The 25938-nt window shown below is 36.4% G+C and overlaps 1 protein-coding gene across 16 annotated transcripts in view; it reads left to right on the top strand.

Annotated features, from left to right (window-relative positions):
• DMD (dystrophin) overlaps positions 1–25938 on the top strand; it is a 2170621-nt gene that overhangs the window by 1618529 nt on the left and 526154 nt on the right. For all 16 annotated transcript variants that reach the window (XM_025439443.3, XM_025439430.3, XM_025439477.3 and 13 more), the window contains one exon: positions 8433–8644. In XM_025439443.3, the coding sequence (XP_025295228.1) occupies positions 8433–8644 (212 nt within the window). The remainder of the gene's footprint in view (positions 1–8432; positions 8645–25938) is intronic.

Below are 25938 nucleotides of genomic sequence, written 5' to 3'. Positions count from 1 at the left end.
CATGCTGCTCAGTGCCCTGTGTTTATTATTTCCTTAATCTTCATAGATTATTAATCTTCTTGCTATTGTTATAGTCACTTTACAAGAGTAAACTGGTGGTGAAATAGCATTGCTACTGATCTTTGCCATAACCATAAATGTTCACTAATATTAGATAATATTTTTAACTTGGTCATTTACTCTAGGGCTGTCTTCCATGAATTTAAACATAATGTTTGACTGTTCCTGAATGCTAGCTTTTTAAGATTTAGAAAGGAGCAGATATTTAAATTAGTCATAGTGGCTAAGATTGCATCATGTGCCTATAACTCCCTTCTCTTTTCTTCTTTTCGGTCTGAAATGTCTCAGACATTTTTTTTTCTGTGTTCACATAAGCAGCCACATTCCTCACATCCTGTTCCTAAATACAGCAAGTGTCCATTCGCACTAGCTACTTTTGACTTCATGGTTAGTATGTTTGTTTCTCCCTCTTCTTAATGGGTTTAAATTGAGATTCCTCTTTGCAGAACTTAACCACAAATAAGTCTTCTAGAGAACCATGTTTAAATGCCTTGTGGAAGTATATGAAACAAATCTTAATATTCCTTATAATTTGAGTTATTGTTCTTTTCACTTACCTTGGTTCTTTATAAGTCTTTGTATATCAAACATTAAGATATGCTCACTTTCCTCAAGGCAGAGATTTACTCTAACTTTGTACAAGAGTAGAATAATGGTGTTTTTTTTTTTTTTAGTTCTCTTCTTGATCATCTCTAACATTTTGTTGACTATTTTAGCCTCAGGGAACAGTCTGTTGCGATTCCCACATTTCTTTCCCATTTTTAACTATCAGAACTCATTATCTTAACTTCAGTTAGAATCATTTTCCTTACAGTTGACCATAGTTAAGTATCTGCCATTCTTTACCTATTTGTAACCAATTTGCCCTGAAAATTCACTCTTCCAGCTTGGTATTTTCTACCTGGATTATTTAAGTGCTCTGTGGAATCACTGAGATCCACAGTGTGCTCCACCTCGCAGATCACAAATGTTTGCTGATGACTATAATTGTTGTTTAGTCTCTGTACACAGAAGCAGTAACACCTTGCTTCAGTATGGTCCTCTATGCTTTTATTCATTGTTGAATTTTATCTTCACAATTCTTTGGTTGTACAACTGTCATTATTTCAGTTTTGCAGTTGAGGAAATTGAAGTTGTGATAAAGCAACTTTTGCAAATTAAATTTCATCACAAATCTAGGGCTATAACCCATTACTAACTGCTAGTTAAGGTTTCTTTCTAAAAATTAGTCATAGCAACTTCTAATTCTCAAACTACAAATTCAGTGCAGAAATTGCCACAGAGCTGTTCTTTGTTCTGTAGCAATGTATATTCAAAAAGGCAATCATTTCATTTTTGTAAATAACATTTTTCCCTAGGAGAGATGTTGTAGGAATTTATATCAGTCAAGAATGTATATCGATAATCAAACATAGCTAGCTTAAAAACATGAAGTGAAAGATTGGTTAGTACTCAATCAACTGAACTGTTTCTTTCTCTGCAGTATTGTGGTTCTTGACATGATTGCTGAGTTTCCAATTTGACACTTCTAGAGATCTGTAAATCAGGACACATGCTGAGTCCCAGTCTGTCATCCTGAGTCTTAGCATTGGTTATTTATTTCCCTTCATTATCCAGCATCTACTTACTGGACAAATCAGTTGAGAAGCTTTCCATGATGGCCCTCTGAAAAGAGAAATGCACACATTTGGGTAGCTCTTCAATTACCAACATGCACAGATTGTCTGAGTTTATATGCATATATTTTATTATTATTTCGCTTCTGCATGTCAGATGAATCTGGTATAAATGTAAATCTAACAGTATGGGCTCTAGTGACCAAGTACACTGCCATAATATATCTTTGGTCTATCCATAATATCCTGGGTGCAGTGTTGCAAGTGCAGTGAAATTCTGTACTTTTAATTGTTGGCCCAGGCATGGATAATTAGCAGGTCCATATGATGTCCAACTACCACAATGGCTCAGGTCCAAAATAACAGCTTCTCTTTGATTATCTGCAGATTTTGTATTTACTTTCATCCCTTGACAAAATGGAATATATATCATATTTCTAAAGTTTTCTTTTGTGTTTGTTTCTGCAGGGTCTACCCTTAGGATGGTTATATCAATCCATTGTAATGCATTGTTTCTGTTGTTAAATAACCAAATAGGTGCTTCATTAGTCTCTGTGAGCTGATTTGTTTCTGTCAGTCTAGTCTGGTTCACTGGCCATGAGTATTTCTGAGATGTTCTCTATCACACCAATCTAAGTCCTTAATTGTATTGTGTCCTTAGCAAAATCATTGCATCTTTTATGAATGATAATTCATATCTTCCAGTGATGCATGTTTCACAGGTTGCAACCCTTTTGAAAAGATGAATTCTCCAATGTTGTATGCACAATACATTTTACAAGTCAAATCATACTTCATTAAATTTTTATTGAAGTACAATATGCATAAGAGAAAATGCACGTTATAAATGTTTAGCTTGGTGAGTTTGCACAAACTAAATACAACTGCGTAAACAGTCCTCAAATCAAGAAACAGAACAATACCAGAACTTCTGAAGTTCTGTCATATCTCTTTCAGTGATACCAGTACCCCAAGGGTAAGCAATATCCTGACTCCTACAATCACCTTACATTTCCTATTATTTTACATTATATAAATGTATAATAATAAATAGTAATAAACAGTATGCCCTTGTTTTGAGCTGGCTTCTTTCCCCCAATGTTATTTTTGTGAGAAAATACATAATACTGCATAAGTTGTAGATATTTTATTCTTGTTGCGGGATAGTGTTATTGGTAAATATACTACAGTGCATCCATTTTATAGTAGAAGGAAATTTGGGTAGTTTCTAGTTAGAGGAAGCTTCCAATTTAGTACATGTCCTTTGGTGAATACAGGTATGTATGTCTTGAATGTATACTTGGGAATGGAATACAAGTCAAATAATATTTTAAATATACCTGACAGGTTGATTGTTTAAAGAAATCTTATGGTGAATCCTTTTGTAAATGAAATAATATTTCCATAATTTCTGCTCTGCAACATGGGTATTTATTTCACAAGAGTTGATACATCTGTTTACTCTCTTTCTGGTATCCATCTAATTGTACTTACGTCAATAACAATATGATATTTTATTGTTGTTATTAGCTGCTGGAGCTCAGTATGTTTTAAAATTTGAAAATGCCTATAAAAATATCCTTATCTGATATATACATACACTTTTCTATATTCTTCCATCTTTAATTTAAATAAAAAGACAGACTGAGGCAAAAGGACATGCTAACAGATTCTCTCAAATCTACAGTTCAAGAATATTGGAGAAAGATCACTAATTAATTTTGGCTCACAAAAATCCTCCCACACACATACAAACATACCATTTAATTTATGGATTTTTTTAACCAGATGAGAACATTCTACTAGTAAATATGATAGTGAAGATGTTCTATACCAAAAAAATATGGCCAATGCAGATGCCATACCTTGGCTATTGTAAATAATGCTACTATAAACATAGGAGTGCATGTATCCCTTTGATTAGTGTTTTTGTATCCTTTGGGTAAATACCCAGTAGTGCCATTGCTGGATCATAAGGTAGTTCTATTTTTAACTTTGTGAGGAACCTCCATACTGTTTTCCACAGTGGCCGTACCACTTTGCATTCCCACCAACAACTAAGGGTTCCTGTTTCTCTGTATCCTCACCAACACCGGTTGTTTCTTGTGTTGTTGATTTTAGCCGTTCTGACAGGTGTGAGGTGGTATCTTATTGTAGTTTTGATTTGCATTTCCCTGATGATGAGTGATGATAAGCATAGTTATTAAGGCACTGTTCAACTTACATAAACTTGAAATGCAGTAAAGAGATAGTGACTCCTTTTAAAGAAGAAAGACTCGAGGTCCTGGGCAAAGGTTAACTTCAGAAGTGGCATTTTTACATCATTATAAAAAGGAAGCATGGATAATTAAATAGTCTACATGCACAATTCATTTGACAGTTATTGGAGATAAACCAGGTACCAAGCTCTGAGCTGTGCACTAAGGTTTTTTTAAATGAATAAAATTCTGAGACTAGCTTCCCCCAAAAGGATGACCTTGAAACAATGATTTGAGTGAAAGTGTTTTCTTTGTAAAGTGATCCCATGAAATACCAGTAAGAGAGTGGAACAGCGAAATAGGGAAAGAAGCCAATAATTGAGCTAATTATTGAGCAGGTTATTGCTGTGGGCAACTCAAGTTCAACCCTGATAAGGGAACTCTGGGAGACTGTGAAAAATGCACCTTGCAGTTTTCAACCAAAGGGTAATTATCTTCCAATTCTCATTTATCATTGGCTGACTCATTTGTCAATCCTTTACAGTAAGATTTCCATCACTCCACTAAAATTATTTTCTGTATGGTCTTGAGGGAATTCCATGTGGTCAAAGCCAATGGATACTTTTGACATGGGCTTTGGGGAGTCTTGACTATTTGGGCCCCAGTATTGGTTCTCCCACTCACTATCTGTATGACCTTATGCCAGTTCTTTAATGCAGTCTCTTTCTCTGTTCAATGAGAAGTAGCAATAGCAGCAGCAACATAAACAATGATACCTACCTCATAAGATAATCATGATAATTAAATGAATTAACTCTCATATGGATCCTAAACCTGTGCTTTAAGCAGTGTAGGTATTCAAGTAAATGTTAATTATTATGATTTTATTATCTGGCATGATGTTTATGGCTTTTAAAACTGTTAACCACTTTGGGTTTTGTAATTCTTTCTTGTCTATGTTTTTATTAAAGTATACTTTCCAGGCATTCCCTCTACTTCTCTAGCCATTTATTCATCTTATGGGCTGCTTTTGCTTCATTCTGTCTTCATGTGTTGTGTTGTCCAGGATTTCATCTTTACTCCTGTGTTTTGTTCAATCTGTGTACTGTGCCAATTGGAATACATTCCCACTGAGGTCTTCATTATTTCTCTGTAGTAATTTCTACTCCTGGATTTCTTTCTCCCCCCAAAATACACAGCTTTGCCATTGCACCTTCAGTCCAAGTGACTAAAATGATAATCCTACTTAGATGACCCTCAAAATCTCCCACTGAAGAGGTCCAAGATTGAACTCTATCTTTTCCCTATAACTTTTCATCCTTTATGCTTTGGGTAGATAGTGAATAAGACCTTTATCTAACAGGCATCAACCAGAAGCCAGGGAATCTGTCTTGACTCCTTTGTTTACCCACTGCCTGGCATAATGTCTAATATCTGCTAGATGGTAAATAAAATGGTGACTGTCAGGCTAGATAAATAGATTGGTGGGTAGGGGTGCTTGGTGGAGTAGATGGATTGTTGAGTAAGTCTGTAGCCTATAAATTTATTTAGTTAAGTATTATCTGATGATCATGTACAGTTGAAGGTCAAGGATGAGAAAGCACGCCCTCAGTGGGATACATACACCAATGAACCATTTTTCCCTTCCTACACATGACCCCTTTGGGATGAAAGCTTTCATCACTGTGACTGAACAAGCATTCAAATGGTGTATTTGTCTGAAATAATGATCTGGACTATGAAAGTTTCCTCCTTTTGCCACAATTAAGAGATACATGCCCATATAATAGGAGGAACTATCTTACTTTTCCTTCATATGATGGCCTTTTTAAATATACAGATTATGTCTACCCTATGGAAATGAACTATAAGATGTATGAAATATTCACTGGCATGAATGCGAGTAGCTTACCCTGTTTATATCAAAAATACTAGACATTTTTTAAAGTTTGCTAGCGTAATAAAATGTCACTAATCAAAGCTGATTAATGCAGAGGCAAATCAGAATCAGAGACTTTTTAAGGAAAGCCAATATTTTATTTTCATATACATGTAGTATATAAAAATAGGCTAAGAAAAAAAGGTGCCAGTTATGCATAATAAAGTAGCCTGCCATGATAAGTTGAAAAAATGGTTTCTAATTGGAATATCAGTAATTTATATGATTGATGGGGAATTATTTCAGAATATGTAAAGATATATTTATTTATATTTGAAACAGCTTTCTTAAAATAGCATTTACACTATTAATTTTGTAAACTAAAGATTCAATAGAAGACTGATTAACAACTGTAAATCCCACCTATGATAGGTGCCACACTACCCTGTGGGGCAACAACAATGAAACAAACAAAAAAGAATGGTGCTCAAAGATTAGAGAAAGAAACTGACATTTATTTAAACAGACATTCATGTGTTAACTGAAGTTGGAATATAGTATGTTGACTGGCTTTGCAACACCACACAAACACCCAAACAGAAATGAACCCAATAAGAACAGTCATTTATGATGAGTGCCACTCACCTGGTTTTACCTATTCTAGGTATCAGATTCTTGATTTCATGTCACAATCACTAGTCTTACAGGTTTTGTCTAGTTCTCATGCTTATTTATGGTAAATCTCAAGTACTTCTTTAACTCCTTAGTTCTTTTAGCTTGATGGAGGCAACCACAGGGTTAATTAAAAAGGACCAAACTTATATCATGGAGCACAATTTTACCGTACTATGCTGTGCACATTTTGTCTAGCCATAGCCCCTCTTTGCCATTCTCTTCTTTGGCCTCTACTCTGAGGTGCTTATCTGTGCCATCACTGAGCTCTCATGCCCTCTGGCTTCCAGTTGGTTTACACACCACCAGGGAGACCTGGTAGGAGAGAGAGGGCAGAGTGAGATCAGGATATTTATTCTCCTGTTTCCTTCCAGTGAAGTTGCATCAGGATGACAGTATCCCTTGGCAAAAGGTTACTGTGCTTCTCCAAGTGGTTTCTCCTCATGATTCTCAGCTTTGGGTCACTTTTCCCTCCCCTAATTTCTTGGTTCTAGATATAGTAACAGCTTCACTGCTGCAAGGCCCAATTTCTTGTATTATCTTTGGTGATGTCCTACACCCGGATTATGTTATAATTTGTTCATCTATAAATAAGTCTCTCAGATTATCCAGGCCAGAACACAGAGGAAAATGTAAGTCAAGCTAAGATATTCCAGAGGACAGTAGGGAAACAATGAAGGTTTTAAATGAGGGAGTGGGGTGATCGGATTTATATTAATTATTACTCTCTCTATAGTGTGAAAGTTGCATTATAAAACAGATACTTGAGATGGATGGGGCTAGCGAGTCTATTACAGACGTGTAGGCAAAAAATGATAGAGCTTTGCAGTGAGAATATGTGAAAAGTGGGAAGGAGCTCTGTATGAGAGAAATTAGCAACCAATTATATATGGTATTTATTGAGACCTCGGGAAAAATCTAGATTATCTGTCAAGTTTTGCTTAAGGGTTAAAGTTGATAGTGGTTTTATTACTTATCTTTCTAGAACATTATTTCTATTTTATGAAATCAGCTTAAAGAAAAGATAATGTCCTTAAAAGAAAAAAATAATGTAGTTGTGTTTATTTTTAGTATACTAAAATAAAGTACTTCAGAGCAGAATAGATAAGGGCATCTTCATCTTTGACTTATAATGATACCAAAAAATGGCCTCCATATAAGCCTGTCTTACGGAATATAACCAGTATGAATTCTTAGATATTGTTAAAAGATGTTTCCAGTAGGCTTAACTGCTCTTGGGTTGCCCCAGAAGAAAACTCCAGGAAAAGGTTCTGAGGGCATGTGGTTTATTTGGGAGTTGAGGGATATATCAGTAGGGGAATGAGCAAGGTAGAGAAAAGTAGAGTAGTCAATAAAGGATGGTGCGTTATCAAGCAGGTTATTTATTTCTGTGGGCCACTGGAACTTTATCCCACTAGGAGAACTCTGAAACTATTGTAAAATAAATGCTCCCCAGTTAATCGCTTCTGGCATGAAGGGGTCTAAAATATTCATACTGCAAGACGTACCATCAGTCCTTGGTTACAGACTGCTCTTGGGAGGTAGGGTGGCAGGAACCATAGATCCCTTGGTATATCTAGCCTGCTACTTAGGTGGCAAAACAAATTCTTTGTGGCACCACAAAGCCTTCAAGGAATGAATTGCAAGTGATAGTATCAGACGTCAAGTTGTTGAACACTGAAACAATAAGGGCAAGGGGGTTCAGAGATTCTGCTCTAGTACCTTTCTAAAATATTATTCATATTTGGCGTGGGGATTGAGAATAGGCAGAGTTAAATTTTTCATAGACTACTGATGTTCTAGGTCACCTCGAGGACAATAACTTAACCTCATGTTTGCCATTGGCAGAAGTAAGGAATTCTGTTGTCTCCATTATTCTAGCTGTAACACAATGAATAATTTTTTTAATGAATAATATAAAAAGTGAGATCGTCTTTGAAGTTTACATTTCAAATGTCTTCTCCAGGCTAGCATTTACTCTTATATTTGTTTTTCCTTTCATTCCAGTTGAAAGAATTCAGAGTCAGTGGGATGAAGTACAGGAACATCTTCAGAACCGGAGGCAACAGTTGAATGAAATGTTAAAGGATTCCACACAATGGCTGGAAGCTAAAGAGGAGGCTGAGCAGGTGTTGGGGCAGGCCAGAGCCAAGCTTGAGTCATGGAAGGAGGCTCCCTACACAGTAGATGCAATCCAAAAGAAAATCACAGAAACCAAGGTTGGTATCACAGATACGTTCTCAAAATAAAATACCAGTTATACTGGATAAAATTATAACGTGGTTGAAAATTTAATGATTTTTAATGTAAATTTATTCAAAGAAAATTACATTTGAGCCAAAATGAGAACAGTATACTTTTCATCCAGAGTAGGGATTAGAAGAAAATTGATGGCTAATATCGGTCTTAACATTAATTTTGCTTAATCCAGATATCATAGGCTGGTATTTCACATTACATCATCTTTTGAGATCACTTCAAAGTTGATATACATAGTTGTGTGGTAGCATAAAGTTAGTCACTTGGGATTAATTCTTTTCTAAACAGTAAGAGGTCCGCCCCTTCCTATGTAGGGCCCTGAATGGAGGAGGAGAAGTGTAAGGATAAGGTGTATTTTCACTTTCTCCTCCCAGTCTTTGACCTCCAAATCAATTTCTTTTTTTTTTTTTCAAATCAATTTCTATACTTCTTTCTCTTCCTTCTCTTCTTTCCTCCCAAAACTCCATCATGTATCTGTCCACTTCAGTCGAGGACTCTTTGTAGTAAAAGAAAGAGAAAAGGGGAAGGAAATAAGATTTGTTTAATAACTATGTTTTATCAGGTGTCATGCATGATGCTTTACATGCATTTAATTCTTTCAAACCTCATGTTTATGGGTCACTTGGGAAAGTCCTTAAATGCTAAGCAGAAAAGTAAAACTGTGAGAACTTGATTAGATTGAATTTTTTATTAAAAGCCTCTATAGATGGTTATTTTTTTCTGGTAGAAAAAGGCCTTCTGCTAAACAATTGTCTGAATCACAGATTAGCTATGTCATCTGAGGAAAAAAAAGCCTTATATTGTGGTTTTCTCAGATGAAGTGACTTCCATTTCTAAATGAGTCAGTGTTTAGGCTGTGCTGAGCTACATGGCATATGTATTTATGCTAGGTTTATTTAAAAAATAAACCCTGAATTTTCAATAGTTTAATACAATAAAGATGAATTCCCTAGTTGTATCATACTCCAATGCAGGTTGAAGTATCCTACCTGGGAGCTCTCTCATAAATAGTGACTTGAGGAATCCAGGCTTTTCCAATTTTGTGAAACTATCATCTTAAAATCATGGCTGCCCAAAGTCACTGCAGGAGAGTAAGAGAGAATGTGGCTGGTTTATCCATGAGGTTCTATGGACAGGCCTAGAGATTATGTCCATCACTTCCACCCACCCCCTCCCTTGACCAGAACATGTTCCCAATTTAACATCAGGAGGAATATATGGGAAGAGTGAGCCAAAGAGCTTTTAGCCAGCCTCAGCTGTAGCTACGTCTCCAAAGGACCTGGGGCTGCTAGGAGGACAAGGTTTTTGCTTATGTAACAAGAATGTTAGAAAGTCATTTAGGATTTTACAGATTCATCATTACCTCTGCTGGAAGCAATTATTTCTTTCATGAGATACTTGTTGTCACTAGGATTTTTTCCTTTAGTTGAACACAGAAGGTATAGGAATTTCTAATGCTGATGTTCCCAATTCTTGGTTTCACTATGGGAAAGATAGAATTCATACAGCTATTCTTGAAGGCTCTGGCCTAATCCGTAAGGTACTGAGTATGTTATGCCATTTCTTATTCCTCTCCACAAACTGAAGATTCTATGAATCTAGCAGGTCTTGGAAGAAAGTGGTTAACTATGGGGAGGAATTAACAGGGAAAAGAGTTTGGGCTGACCCTTGAGTTAGAAGAAGGGAAGCAGAAATGAGAGGCATATAGTGATACATTTGATAAGGGTAAGAAGACTCTGCACATTGGCACATGAGAAATCTTAAAGCCTATAAGAATCTTAAAGTGATGGCAAGAATGATTAGGGTTTTACAGCCCTTAGGAAAGCAAGGGGCTTTAAATAAGAGATAAAAAGAAGTGCGCAAGAAAATATGAAAGGATAAAACAAAACAATTTCATCGTCAAAACAAAGAATATGTTTTAAACACCTAAAACAAAGACAAGTTGGTATTATAATTGCTATCCTTGTCACACTTTCAAAATAAAAAAATTTCTTTTCAATTGTCAGCTAAAACTACGTTATAAAAATAGCTCAGCCATTATCTATAGAAACTGATGTTTTTATTTGTGTTCTATATTTAGGAGTTCAATGATATATATAAATAAATATATTCAATATATACATTTGAACACACACACACACACATATATATATATAGCTATACCATCAGTATATGTTCATTATATAGATAAAGGTGATTAAAGTTTTATTTTTCCATCCATTTCCTAAATGACTTATGCTAAAGCTAAAAGTAATCCTAATGGTAATACTAACATTTAGCAAGTACTTGCTAATTGTCAAATATTGTGCTAATCATTATACATACATTGGCTTATTTCACCCTCTCAGGAATCCTCCATGAAACTATTATTGTTCCAGTTCACAGGTGAGAAATCGAAGCCTAGAGAAGTTCAGAAAATCCTCCTAAAATATCAGAGTTAGGATGTGAATGCACAGTGATTACTCTTGTAGATGACTTTACAGATTTTTGTCTTCTACTCATTGTCTTCTATGTGGCTAGAAAAAATCAAGAAAACACTGTGAAGATCAGAAAGGAGACAACTGTAATTATGAATTGACAAATAAGATCATATTATTAGTAAGCCAACAGGTGGGAAATGAAAACCATGAAACACTATACTAGGGAGAGGTTTTCATATTCTGTTATACTATGAAAAACTAAAAAGATTATTGCAAATTATATCTCCTTTTTAATGAAACTACAACTTTTAATTCTTCTAAAAGTCAGGGAGCATATAAAATGGAGATCTGGCCTTTATGTCTAATATGTTATCACTACTGAGTGGAAATAGCTGGCTTTTCACTTACAATTTTCTTTTATGAAGAAAGGACGAAAATAGACATAAAGAGGCATTGGATAATTTGAGCAGGATCTCCTTGCTCCATAAATTCTTTCCGAGTCTCTGTGCCTAAGATTAGCAGGAGAGCTGGTGAGCCTCGTAAGGCAATCATCAGGCTGTGTCTACAGAGGTGGAGAGCTGTGATTAAAGCAACCAGCCTCCCTTGCAGCAGCGTCACTGATGACTACCCTCACTGTCACAGTGGAATGGTTCCAAAGGCAAGCACCAGTAGTATTATACTCTTGGAAAATTTAAACCAGTCATTGTACCTGAGCTAAAGAAAAATTCATCTACAATTCTGATATTTTTATGATTCATAATTACTCATCTTTATCTGTATCACTTCCATTTCTTATCTACATATTTTCAATGTCCTAATAGAGATAAAATTTTGAATTCTGACTTTAAACTTAGTGTCATTACAAAAATATCTATATATTTTGTTTTATAACTTTTTATAATTATCATTTTAAGTTATTTACAATATCTCATTAAGTTCCACCCTCAACCATTTCCTTACTGATAGGACATTCAGACAGCCTCCTCCTCTTGGTTAAAAATAGTGAAGAAAAAAATGGGGACAACAACAAGCATATCACAGAAAAGGAGTCAATCTGAGGAAACATCCAGGGATGGTCCATTTTGAAACCATAGTCAGCCTGGAAGGAGATGGCAACAGGAGAGTCTTGATTTATCAAAAGAACAAGCTATAGATAGCCCATCATTTAGATAATTAATGAGCAGGTCATTAAGAGATGCCCATGATATTGCAGTTTGTTTCCTATATAACCCTTAATTTATTGGAAACCAAAACACAATGTAGTAAGTAGCTGATTTTGTTAACCATATGACATCATTTGATCTTCTCTGTGGTCCTGGTAAAACAATACTTTTTTTTTTTTGAGATGGAAAGACAGATGTTAGGGAAAATCATACAGGATTTCCATTTTAATCAAACTCTCTGCCAATAAACTATGACAGAATCCTGTGAGAGATGATGCCATTTAACTTTCATAAGAGGTAAGATGGTGTGACATTGGCAACCTAAAACTGCCAGCAGCGGGCGTCGCGGGATTTATTTTATTTGGCAGAATCTTGGTTGACTTCACAACCTGTTCCCCAGACTATTAAGATTGGTCCAAACTTGGCAATGAGTTCTTTGGAAAAATTATTTCTTGATGATTTTAAGCTTTCTTTTCCAGTGTCAAGAGAGATTTACCCAGGCTCAGAGTTTTCATTTATTTTTTCCCCTTTCAGCTTTTGAAAGAGAAATTCCTTTTTTGTCTGCTTTGTGATTGCTTTTGTGTCAAATTCAGCATAAAAGCTTTTCAAACGTGACGGCATTAGCTGTTTTGTGCTTGGCTGAGCTAAGAGTACATGAATTCAATAGAGAAGTGAAATCTTGTTTGAGCCTAGCTGATTTGGCTCTATAATACTTAAAACTATCTGAGGCGAGAAATCCAATAATTTATCAAATTATTAAATAAACATTTCCAATGCTGCAAAATATCTCTGTTTTGAAGACATTCTTAAGGGAACTTGAAACATAGATATACTGTAATCACATAATTAATTTAAAAAGTTGAACTTGTTACATATAGTAAATACAGTAGGCATTCAAGGATCTCAAATTATTTTACTAGGAAAGAAGCTAATGGAGAACTTCTTCAAATATGGAAGTAGAAAATTGTAGTTTTAATTATTTGGGGGGATAGGTGTTATTAGATCATATCCTTATCTGCCATAAGGACATGCACAGTAGTGGAAGCTGAATTTTCTTTACAAATATTTTATTCACTTTTTGACTTACACAAAATAAAATCAGCAAATTGCTTCACACTAGTAGTTTGAGGTTTGGATTTCTGATACTGTAATGTAAAACATCAGAAATCTTCTTGCCAGGACCTGCCATTTCTTCATGCATTTTCTTTATTCCCTTTTATTCTCCCCTAAAGCTTCCACATGATTAAGAAGAAAGAATCAATAACCTAATTGCATTTTTCCTCCCAAAGTATGTATGAAGCTATTATACTTCTCAAAGCATACAATCAGAGTGCTTTCTACATCACTGATAGAGCAGAGGAAGTAATGGGCTAGTTTCCCCAGGTACTGCTATACTATATAAATATTTAATGCACAGTCACCAAGACTTGAATAATATTATGCTCTGATTACACCATATTTTGCCTTCTTTCCTTTTCATAGTTCAACTTATCATGCACAAAAATATAATGTAGCAACTCTATAAACATACTCCTCCATAAAAGCAACAAATTGCAAAAATTGTCAAAATTGCCTTTTCTGAACTCAGGAAATTAACCAGAGGTTGACAGCATTTTATTAACTACTAAACTTCAGTAAGAACAGCAGGGTTTGAGGCTTTTTAACTTGGCCTATTCCATCACTGTCTGCCAGCTCCAAGTAGTTGTGAGAATTAGCAGTCTTAGAGCCACCTGAGAGGGAAGACCAGGATTGGAGTTCCTCAGAAAGACCCATATCATTCGGAGAACTTTATTACTATTTGATCTGTCTTGCAGCTCCCTAGAACAAACCTATAAACAAGGCCTTGTCATTCATTATTTGACCTGACTTTGCATTGACTCCCAGAAAAAACCCTATCCCCAGAATGTCTTTTCAAAACAAACAGCAGCATTGTTTAAATAGTAACTGCCTGAGGCTGTGATACCAGTTGAGATAATCATGGTCTAGAGAAAAACTGAAAAGGAAGATCTGGGGAATGAGATGTTCTCAGAGGTCTATGAAAAGCCCTGACATATTCATGGGGGACTTAGAAGTCTCCACGCATGTCTTGCCAAATAGAGAATATCAATAAAGAGATATAAATTATAAACAGGAGCCAAATGGAGATTCTGGAGTTTAAAAGTATAATAATTGAAATGAAATTTTTCCTAGAGGAGTTCAACATCATATTGGAGCTGCCAGAAGAGTCAGTGAATTTGGTCAATAGGAATGACCCATGCCAAGGAAAGGACAGGAGAAAATAATTAAGAAAAATACAGGAAACCAAAACTGATAGAATTGAGGGGAGAAATAATTCAACAAAAACAAAGATTTCAGTACCCTATTTTAATAATGGACGAACTGGGCAGAAGGTCAACAAGGAAATAGGAGACTTGGAAAAACACTAGGAACTAGCAAGACCTAACAGTCTTGCATAGGGCACTTTACCCAATAATAACAGAGCACACATTCTTCTCAAATTGTACATGGAATATTCTTTAGTACTGACCATATGTTAGGTCATGAAATAAGTCTTAATATATTTAAAATGATTTCAATTACATAATGTCGATTCTCTAACCATCATCAAATGAAATTAAAAATCAATAATAAAAGTTAATTTGAGAAATTCACAAATATGAGAAAATGATATAGTACATTCTTATTTTTTTAAGATTTTATTTATTCATGAGAGACACAGAGAGAGAGAGAGGCAGAGAGAGACAGAGAGAGAAGCAGGCTCCATGCGGGGAGCCTGACATGGGACTCAATCCCAGGTCTCCAGGATCATGCCCTGGGCCGAAGGCGGCACTAAACCGCTGAGCCACCCGGGCTGCCCTGATACAGTATATTCTTAAGTAACCAATAGGTCAAGAAAGAAATCGCAAAGCAAATGCAAAAATACTTTGAAATTAATGAAAATAAAAACAGAACATACTGAAACTTATAAGATGCAACTAATGTTGAGAGCAAAATTTATAGCTATAAATATGTGAATTAAAATAGAAGAAAGATCTTGGGGGAGGCTGGGTGGCTCAGTTGGTTAAGCATCTGACTCTTGTTTTTGGCTCAGGTCATGATCTCAGGATCGTGCAATGGAGCCCCACATCGGCTCCACGCTGGGCATGGAGCCTGGTTAAGATTCTCTCCCTCTTCCTCTACCTCTCTGCCCTTTCTCTCTAAAAAAGAAGAAGGGATCCCTGGGTGGCGCAGTGGTTTGGCGTCTGCCTTTGGCCCAGGGCATGATCCTGAAGACCCAGGATCGAATCCCACGTCGGGCTCCCGGTGCATGGAGCCTGCTTCTCCCTCTGCCTGTGTCTCTGCCTCTCTCTCTCTGTGTGACTATCATAAATAAATAAAAATTTAAAAAATAAAATCTTAAAAAAAAAAAGAAGAAGGAGAAGGAGAAGAAGGATTTCAAATAAGTAACCCAATCTTCCACTTTAAGAAATTAGAAAAAGAAAATTAAACCTAAGGCAAGAAGAAAGAAGGAAGTAATAAATATTACAGTGAAATCAATGAAACAGAGGAAAGAAAAATGAGAGAAAATCAAAAGATTTAAAAGTTAATTATTGAAAAGATCAACATTGACAACCCTTTAGTTCAACTGACTGAAGAAAGGAGAGAACCAACCTTATAGAAATAAAAAGGATTATAAGAGGATATTGTGAATGAGAGAAATAAGAAATATGAATATACTTATAACAAGTGTAGAAATTGAATTGATAGTTTTAAGACTTTTCCAAAAAAAGAACCAGGCCCAGACGGCTTCACTGGTGAATTTTACCAAACATTTAAAGATGAATTAATAGCAGCCTTTCACAAAATCTTCCAAAACATCGAAGAGAAATGTATATTCTCAACCAAAGGTATGACAGGAAAAAAACCCACTACAAACCAAATATACCTCATGAATATAGACTCAGAAAGCCTTAAGAAAAATACTATGAAACCTAAAAAAGCAACAGATTGAAAGGATTATATACCATGACTAAGTGAAGTTTATTCCAGGAATACAAGGTTAGTTTAACATACAAAATTGAATCAACATACAGATTTTCCTTGACTTACGATAGAGTTATATCTCAATAAACTTATCATAAGTTGAGAATACCATGAGCCAAAATGCATTTAATACACCTAACCTATAAAACATTATAGCTTAGCTAGCCCACCTTAAATGTGCTCAGAACACTTATATTAGCCTACAGTCAGGCAAAATCATCTAACACAAAGCCTATTTTATAAAAAAAAGTATTGAATATCCCATGTAATTTATTGACTACTGTACTGAAAGTGAAAAAGAGCTATTATATGGGTACCAAATGGCTGTAAGTGTTATCAGTTGCTTACTCCTCATGGTAACATGGCTGGATGGGGGCTGTAGTTTACTGCTACTGCCCAGCATCCTGAGAGAGTATCATACTCATTAGTCTGGGAAAAGATCAAAATTCAAAATTTGAATTATGCTTCCACTGAATATCTGTCACTTTCACACCATTATAAAGTGAAAAAAATTCCTAAGTCAAACCATCCTAAGTTGAAGCTGTCTACAGCAGTAAAATAAAGGACAAAACCCACATGGTCACTTCAATAGTTGGAGAAAAAGCATTTGACAAAGTCCAAACTCTTTCATGAAGAAAAAAAAGCCCCACACTCAACAAATTAGAAATAAAAAGTGTTAGAGGTTGAATAGTGTCTCCTTAAAAATGCATTGAAGGCCCAACCTCTGGTATTTGTGAATGTGTTCTTATTTGAAAGGAGATTAATGACATGATTAAGTTAAGATGAGGCCATACTGGAGTAGGATGGGTTCTTAATCAAATATGACTGGTGTGCTTATAAGAAGAGTTAAAGAGGCAGACACAGAAAGAAGAATGCCATGTGAAGACACTCACCACTGGGAAAACACCATGTGATGACAAAGGCAGAGATTTAAGTGTTACAGCTGTAAGACAAAGAACACCAAGGATTGACAGGTACCACCAGAAGTAAGGAAGAGGCAAGGAAGTATTCTTCCTTATAGGTTTTAGATGGTGCATAGCCTGCTGATACCTTGACTCCAGAACTGTGAGACAATACATTTTGTCCCTTTAAGCCAGCCAGTTTGTGGTATTTTGTCCTGGAAATCCTAGGAAAATAATACAGAAGGGAAATTTCTCAACCTGATAAAGGGCATCAAAGGAAAGCTTACAACTAACATCATAGTATAAGACTGAAAGCCTTCACCTATGATCAAGAACAAGGTAAGGATGGCTACTCTCACCACTTGTATTTACCACTACGCTAGTTCAGGCCAGGGCAATTAGGCAAGAAAAATATATAAAAGTCACCCAGATGGGAAAGGAAAAATAAAACTATCCATTTGCAGATGACATGATCTTTTTTTTTTTTTTTTTGACATGATCTTGTATACAGGATATCCTAAGGAGTATTAAAATGAATAAATTCAGCAAGTTTGCAGATTGTAAGATTGAAATACATAAATAAAATATTTTTCATACACAAGCAACAAGTAATCTGAAAAATGAAATTCAGGAAATTAATCCATTTAGAATAACATCAAAAAATAAAATACTTAGGAATAAATGCAAGACTTTTATACTGCCAACTACAAAGCAATGTTGAATGAAATTAAAGAAGATATATATATAAATGGAGAAAATATCCCATGTTCCCAGACCAAAAGATTAAATATTATTAGATAGCAATATCCTCAAATTGATCTATAGACTTTATTCAGTCCTCATCAAAATTCTAGCTGCTCTTTCTGCAGAAATAGACAAGTGGATCCTAAAATCTATACTGAAATGCAAGGGACAAAGAATAGCCTAAAAAAACCTTGAAAACAACAGTTAGGGGACTCACACTTTCAAATTTTAAAATATACTATAAAGCTACCATAATTAAGACAATATGGTGTTGACAAGAAGATAGATATCTAGATCAATGAAATAAATAAATAAAATTGAAAGTCTAGATGTAAAACCTTGCTTTTAAGGTAAATTGATTTTTTACAAGATTGCTAAGAAATATTGCAAAAGAATAGTCTTTTTAAACCCTTGTGCTTGGATAATTAAATATTCACATACAAAATAATAAAGTTTGACTCCTAACACCATACACAAAAATTAACTCAAAAAATGGATTATAATAGAGCTAAATATAAGAACTAAAAGTTTACTTTTTTAAGGATGTTTTTATCTTAGAGAGAGGGCAGAGGGACAGAGGGAAAGGGAAAGAATCCTCAAGCAGACTCCCTGCTGAGCACAGAGCCCTACATGGGGTTCAATCCCAGGACCCCAGATCTTGGACCTGAGACAAAATAGAAACTTAACTTACTGAGCCTCCCAGGTGCCCCAAGAACTAAAACTTTAAAACTGTTATGACACTATATGAGTATGATAAGTTAGGCAATGTTTTCTTCTATATGACATCAAAAGCCAGAGTGACAAAAGAAAAAATACACAAGTTGGACTTCATCAAAGTTAAAAACTTTTGTGCTGCAAGTGATGTCATAAAGAAAGTACAAAGACAGCCCACAGAATGGGAAAAAATATTTGCAAATATCTGATAAGGGACTTATATCCAGAATACATAAAAAACTTTATAATTCAACAAGAACAAAAGGATAGCCCAATTACAAATCAACAAAGGATTTTAATAGTTCTTCAAAGAAGATGTACAAATGGCTAATAAGCCAATGAAAAGATGGTCCACATCATTAGTCATTAAGAAAATACAAATGAAAACCACAAGGTACCACTTCATACTCACTAGGGTGGTTGAAATAAAAAAGATGATAATGAGTGTTGACAAGAATGTGGAATTATTGGAACCTTATACATTGCTGTTGAAGATGTAAAATGGTACAACTTTGGAAAAAAGTTTGGCAGTTCCTGTAGGTATTAAACATGAAATTTCTATCTGACATAACAGCACCACACTCAGGTATGTATCCAAGAGAAGTAAAAACATACATCTACACAAAACCTTTAGACAGATGTTAGTAGCAGAGTTATTTGTGATAGCCAAAAAGTGGAAAGACCCCACATGTTTATCAACTAAGGAATGTTTTTTTTTAAAGGTGGTATATCCAACAATGGATTGTTATTTGGCAATAAGAATTAATAAAGTACCAGTACCTGCTATAACATGGATGAACCTCAAAAACATTTGCTGGATGAAAGAAGCCAATCAAAGAAGACCACATGTTTCATGAGTCCATTTGTATGAAGTATCTAGTAAAGGCTAGGGGAGGGAAAGAATGGACGATGGAAAGGGACTGTTAATGGTACAGGGTTTCTTTTGGATTTGAAGAAAATGTTCCATAATTAGATTGTGGGGATGCCTGGGTAGCTCAGTCAGTTGAGCATCTGGCTCTTAATTTTGGCCCGAGTCGTGATCTCAGGGTCATGAGTCCAGCCCAATGTTGTCTCCCTGCACAGCAGGGAGTCTACTTGAAACTCTTTTTCTCTTCCTCTGTGCCTTGCCCTCCCCCTAAAATAGCAAATAAATAAATCTTTAAAAAATTAGATTGTGGTGATGGCTTTTTTGAATCTATTAAAAACCAATAAAATATACATTTAAAATGGATAGATTTTATGCTACATGAATTATATCTCAAAGTTGCTTTCAAAAGATGTATCTGCATATCATGAAGACTGCAGATCTTTTCTTGTCTCTTCAAGTTTATATACTGCTTTAGAAATGTAGTTTCTCATCATATATTAGCAACAGAACCTATTCTGTATGGGTCATTATACTAGCTTATTCTATCCCTGGCCCTGGCCCCAAACTATTTGGAGATGATAGAGTTGCCCCTCCTGAGATAGGGTCATACCTGACTAGCTTTATCTGTCAGGATAATCTAAGTTATACCACAGTAACAACCTTCAAATCTAGAGGTTTAACACAAAGTTTGTATTTTACTAATGTTACGAGTCCATTGGAGATTCACAAGAAGGTTCTACTTAGCTTATTTACTCAGGGACCAAGGCTGATAATAGCTGAGTCTTGATATATATACTTGGATGATTAAAGAGGCAGGGAACATGAAAAATACCATCAGTTCAGAGACCTTAGGCCTGTAAGTGACAAGTAACCATAATCAGTTACATAGACCTCCCTGATTCAAGTGTGTCATAAAGAAAGTACAATGGGGGTGCAGATGGCATGAAGATACACAGAATGTTTGTGGACAATAATGTATTCTACACGGTAGGCTCATGGGGTTTGAAAAATAGCCAAGAAAAATGCCACTTTCTGGGGATCTGTCCCCTGGCATTCTCTCTGGAGTCATTTCCACCCAACCATTTCCATACCCTCTCAACCAGACTTCTCTTAGATGCCTGGGGTAGCCGGGTGATTTCTTAATTGCAACACTACTTAAGCCTTTTAATAAAGTCAGCAAATTAAAGACAGAGCCCAGATAAAGAGAATGCTTTCTAAAATGTCATAATGAAATTAAGGTAATGAAGTACTTGGAGGGCTCTCCTCCCTTCTTTTTTGTATAAAACTTATTCCAAAGAAGCTGGAAGAGAAATGGGGCCTGAAAGTAAAGAGGGAGGAAAATAAATTGTATGCCATTAGTTTAATTATGAAAATTCATTACATGAAGCCATGTAAGACAGAAAATAATGGAACTCTAATGGGTTGGCCGATAACACATTTACTAGCCTGCTCTCAGCTTGTAGTCATTGTTGAAAGGACAAAAAAGTAACAACTTTGGTATGTAGTCCTCAAAGCTATTGAAAAGATTAATCATTTCCAGTAAGCTGGAAAATGAGGGCCATTTTCTTAAATAGTATCCCCTGTATAGAGTGTTACCTTCTGAAACAGAGTTGTTTGGTAATGTCAGAGGTTTAATAGATGAATCTTGAAGTTAATGGTGAGAGGCTTTACTTTTGAAATAGCTTCCTTACAGATATTTTAACATTTCTATTATAAATCCATAAAGAGGTTTTATAGGTCATTTTAATTCACACAAGCAAGAAAGAGTGTTTCTTTTTCCCAATAGAGATTTATAGAACATTAATTCATACTTAGGACTAAATTGTTTAGTGATTTTTTTAATAAACCAAATCTGTATTTTTTTCTGCTGTCTTTGTTTGGCAATGTCTTACTTTATTATACACAATAATTTTCCAATCATGCTATAATCATCAAGGAGACTATTTTATATTCTTCGGTATTCAATTATAATAAGCCCAATCATTTGCCTTAAATTCATTTATATGGAAGCATATCTTCTTTAACTAGATTGAACTTTGAATATTGGAGTCAAGAAACTTGCATTTTTGTGATGCCTCTTTCACTGATTAGCTTTGTCACCTTCAACAAGTCACTTAACCTCTCAGAGGTTTTGTATTATCGTGTGGGCAATTATGGGATTGGGTCAGAGGAAAGGAAAAGGAAAGAGGATAATAAAAGATGAAAGTATATGTGTAGGTGAGGGTCCTCTAAAGGAGAGCCTCGTAATCTATGGAGAGAGGTTTGGACTTTGTCTTGTAGGTAATAGGGAGCCACTGAAAGGTTTTACAGAGGAGTGATATGGTTCTATTTACATTTCAAAAATACCACTTCAGCAACTGTTTGATGATGGAAGGGCTGGTTTGAGATGGAGGAAAGGAGCCCATAAAAACATTGTTGGAGAATCCAAGCAAGAAATGATGAGAGCCTAAGTTAAGGCAGTGGCAATGGAGGTAGACGACTTGGCTAAGGGAAAATTGTGATACACCCCCTCTTTGGGTGTGCTCCCTGCCTCCTCTTCCAGTGAAGTGCCAGTTACACTGCAGATGGAGAAGACTGGGCTAAGGACAGAACCCTGGAGAACATCAACATGTAAGAGAAAGATAGGAAAAGAACAACTTAAACCATAAGAGATTATAGAGGCTGCCCAAAGAGAGGGGGCTAGGAAAGGACAGACCCTCAAGAAGAGACTAACCAGTAGCACTAGTTGCTGCAAATAAATTAAATGAGAACCTAAGACTTTCCACAGACTCTGGCCACTGGTGACTACATCAGTTAACTCTTTTCACAAACATTCTGCATACCAGCACACTTCAGAATGTCAGCGGCACGCAATAAGCATTTATTTTTTTCATGAGGTGACAGCTTGGCTGGGGTGGCACTGCTTCATGCTGCAGGTCAAATGGGGTGGCTCCCCTCCACTTGTCACTCATCCTTCTCCAGGGATGAGCATGTAGCCCAGGGCATGTTTATCTTTTGGCGGTAGCCAAAACCACGAAGGGCTAGCCCCATTGCAGGAGCACATTTCAAGCCTCTGCTGGGAGCAGTTCTATAAACACCCCATTAGGTTAGGCAAAGCAAGTCATAAGGCCAGGCTCACTGTCAAGGACCAGAAACTCAACTCGGCCTTCTGTACCAGGAAATTAAAAGTTAAATAGCAAAGGGCATGGGTATGGGGTAGGGTTAAGGATTGGGACTGCTAATCCAATTTATAGCAGTGATAGGTCAGAATAGTTTTAGTGGGGTGGTGTTGGCAAAAGCCTGATTCTGATGAGTTGTAGAGTGGCAGGAATGTAATCAGGTTGAGGAGACGAATGAATGTTGGCCTTCTAAGGAACTTCATTATGAAAGGAAAGCTAATGATAGAGAACAGGTTTTGTTCTTGCTGTTTAAAGATGAGGGGCGGGGAATCCCTGGATGGCTCAGCGGTTTAGTGCCTGCCTTCGGCCCAGGGCATGGTCCTGGAGTCCCGGGATTGAGTCCCACATCGGGCTCCCTGCATGGAGCCTGCTTCTCCCTCTGCCTCTGTCTCTGCCTCTCCCTCTCTCTGTGTCTCTGATGAATAAATAAATAAAATCTTTGAAAAAATAAAAAATAAAGATGAGGGGCTGGGGGTGGGGTGGGAGGACTCATTTTGAAGGCTGTGGAAAAAGACCCTGCAGAAAGACAAGAGACTGAAAAGACACAAAAAGTACACGGAGAAAGATCCCAGATCCCAGAATAGATGAGAGTCTTGATGGAGGAATCAGCTTCCCATAGCGCAAGAGTCACCTCTTCCTCTGAGATGGAAGAGAAGGATGAAAGATGTCATCTCTGTTTAGTGAAATGTATGCTTGTTACATTACACTGTGTCATTGTAGGCAGGGTCATTTGCTGTGAGATTTCTTCTAGTATGGATCATCAGGGTTTTGGCTGGAAACCACCCTAGATATTTCAGAGGAAATGTAATACCGATGACTGCTTCCATGGCTAATGGAGGAACTGAGGAACCCAGTAGGAGACAGTAGGGCAGACAGGAGTTTGGCAATATCAGAAAGCTATTGGCCACCTCCAGGGTGGGAGGTCCAACAAGGGTTACCAAAGTCCAGAAACCAGAAACATCTGGTGCTGACTCAAGCATCATGGGGGCTGCACAGTGGGTCCTGACACTACAAAGAAAAGGGCTTCCCCTTAGGAAATGGAGACACAAGGAAGGCTCTGCCCACATGGAGAGAAGGGGAAATTATACTTGAGTGTCCCCTTTCCTCTCGCTCTTCCATGACCTCTCACTGGCCTAACTCATCTAGAAGCCAACTAGCAAGAAATCCTGGGACATTGTCAACCCCGGAGGGGGTCAGTTCATCTGCAATACTGAGTAGAGTAGGAGATCACCAGAGAACAGATATAAAACCTAAGAAGCTCTTCACTGTTAGTTCACAGAACTAGATTTAAAAAAAAATGAATTTCTTAGTTCATGTATGCCAATATGGCAAATTGAGAGAAACCCAATATGTAGAACCTTTTGTCCATGAATATATTAGGATCCTACTTTATAATTTCCCAAGCAGTTTTGTTTTGAGTTTGGCCTCATGACAAACCTGAGGCTTAAGCAGAATAAGCACCTCCATCCTATTTTTCACACAACAAAACTGGGACACTGAAGGTTAATGACTTTCATAAGATCAAACAGCAAAACAATGGCCAAACAAGACTTCCTGGGAAGATGCCTTTTCATTACTCTGTGTTGCCTTCATGAAACTCCTTTGAGTCACAGTCATTAAAAATGTTAAACTCTAGCTCACCTGGAACAAATGGTAATTTCATTTGTAGGTGACTATCCCAAAACACATTTATAAGAAAATTTCAACAGCACTCGGGCAGCCCCTGTGGCCCAGCAGTTTAGTGCTGTCTTCAGCCTGGGGTGTGATTCTGGAGACCCCGGATCAAGTCCCGCGTGGGGTTCCTTGCATGGAGCCTTCTCTGCCCCCCCGCCCCCCTGTCTGTCATGAGTAAATAAATAAAATCTTTAAAAAAAAAAAAGAAAATTTCAACAGCACTCAACCTTAAATTTTTAACTATAGGTCTATGTATTCACATGTATCTCCTGAATTAAAGGGAGACTTTTAGAGCTGCAGCATTATAGACAATGTCTATAAAATAGTGAGTCCCTTGCTTTGCCTTCAGTACAAGCTTACCCTTTGGTGAATATAGTGTGGTTCATTCAAAATAGTAGTAGTAGCAGCAGTAGTAGTAGTAATAGAAAAAAGGAATTATAAAGCTTTATTAGTAAAGCTAGTATTTATTGAATGCTTTGAATGGGCCAGGCACCATTCTAAATCTATTCCCTGGATTTTCTAAATTAACCCTCATGATAGTCTTTCGAGGTAGATGCTATTACTACACCCATTTGAGAAAGGAGAAAATCAAGGCACAGAGAAGACAATTAACTTTCCCATTTGTCACACAACTAGGAAGTGATCAAGCTGGGATTCAAATACAGCAGGCCCAAACTTTGAACGACTCCCTCTTTTCCTCCCTTGTTTTCTCCCACACAGGGTCAATATCCCTAAAAAAGAATTCTTGCAAATAAAAAATAAGGGAAGACCAACATTAAAATGAAAAAAATTTAATACTCAAAGTTTTTGAAATTAATTCAGGTTGTCTCATAGTCAACAGTCATTTTTCTGCCTAAAGTAAAGTATAAAATACCAAGCATGTACTAACAGCAGCACCATATTAGGTTTGAACATAAAATATTTCTTTCCTGGTTGGGGACACAATCTTTTGGGGATTTAGCATTTTATATTCTTCATAGAAAACACACACATATGTATGTACCCACAAAAATAATCTTTTTTTATAGGCTAGTGTTCACAGTATTTTAAATTTCTTCACACACTGTGATCACCATACAAACAATTCCCTGTAGCATATACCATTGTAAATGGAATCTGGAAATAAAAAGGAATGTGTGTGAATTCTACTGTATTTTTGAATTTACACTCCTTCTGTGATCTGGAGTTTTCACAGTAGTAGGCAAAACTGGTTAAGGTCATTGTTTGTAGTCTGAAAGACACTTGTTTAAAGTCCAAGTTGCTCAACATAGTACCTTAGGAGGAAGGGAAACAGTCTGTTGGGGTGAATGTCTTTACGAAGGGAGACAAGAATGCTGTTGTTGAGAACCTTAGAGTTGAGATAAGGGCCTTTGCCCTGTCAGTGTTGCTCAATCAAGGCCAGTGGGATTTTCTTTTTTTTAATCCTACATCCTTCTTAAATCTGGGCAGTATGCAGTGAGGGCTAGGGCTCAGTCAAGATTTCCTTAGGTATAAAAATCTCAATTTCAACGTGAATACAAATTTGAAGAAAAAAATATGGCTTGTGGTTTTTGTTTTGTTTTGTTTAAAAAAACAAATCAAAGTTTCT

Source organism: Canis lupus, chromosome X (genome assembly GCF_003254725.2).
Source record: "Canis lupus dingo isolate Sandy chromosome X, ASM325472v2, whole genome shotgun sequence".
Taxonomy (NCBI): domain Eukaryota; kingdom Metazoa; phylum Chordata; class Mammalia; order Carnivora; family Canidae; genus Canis; species Canis lupus.
The sequence above is the reverse complement of the archived record's forward strand: the minus strand, read 5'-3'. Positions and strand labels throughout refer to the sequence as shown.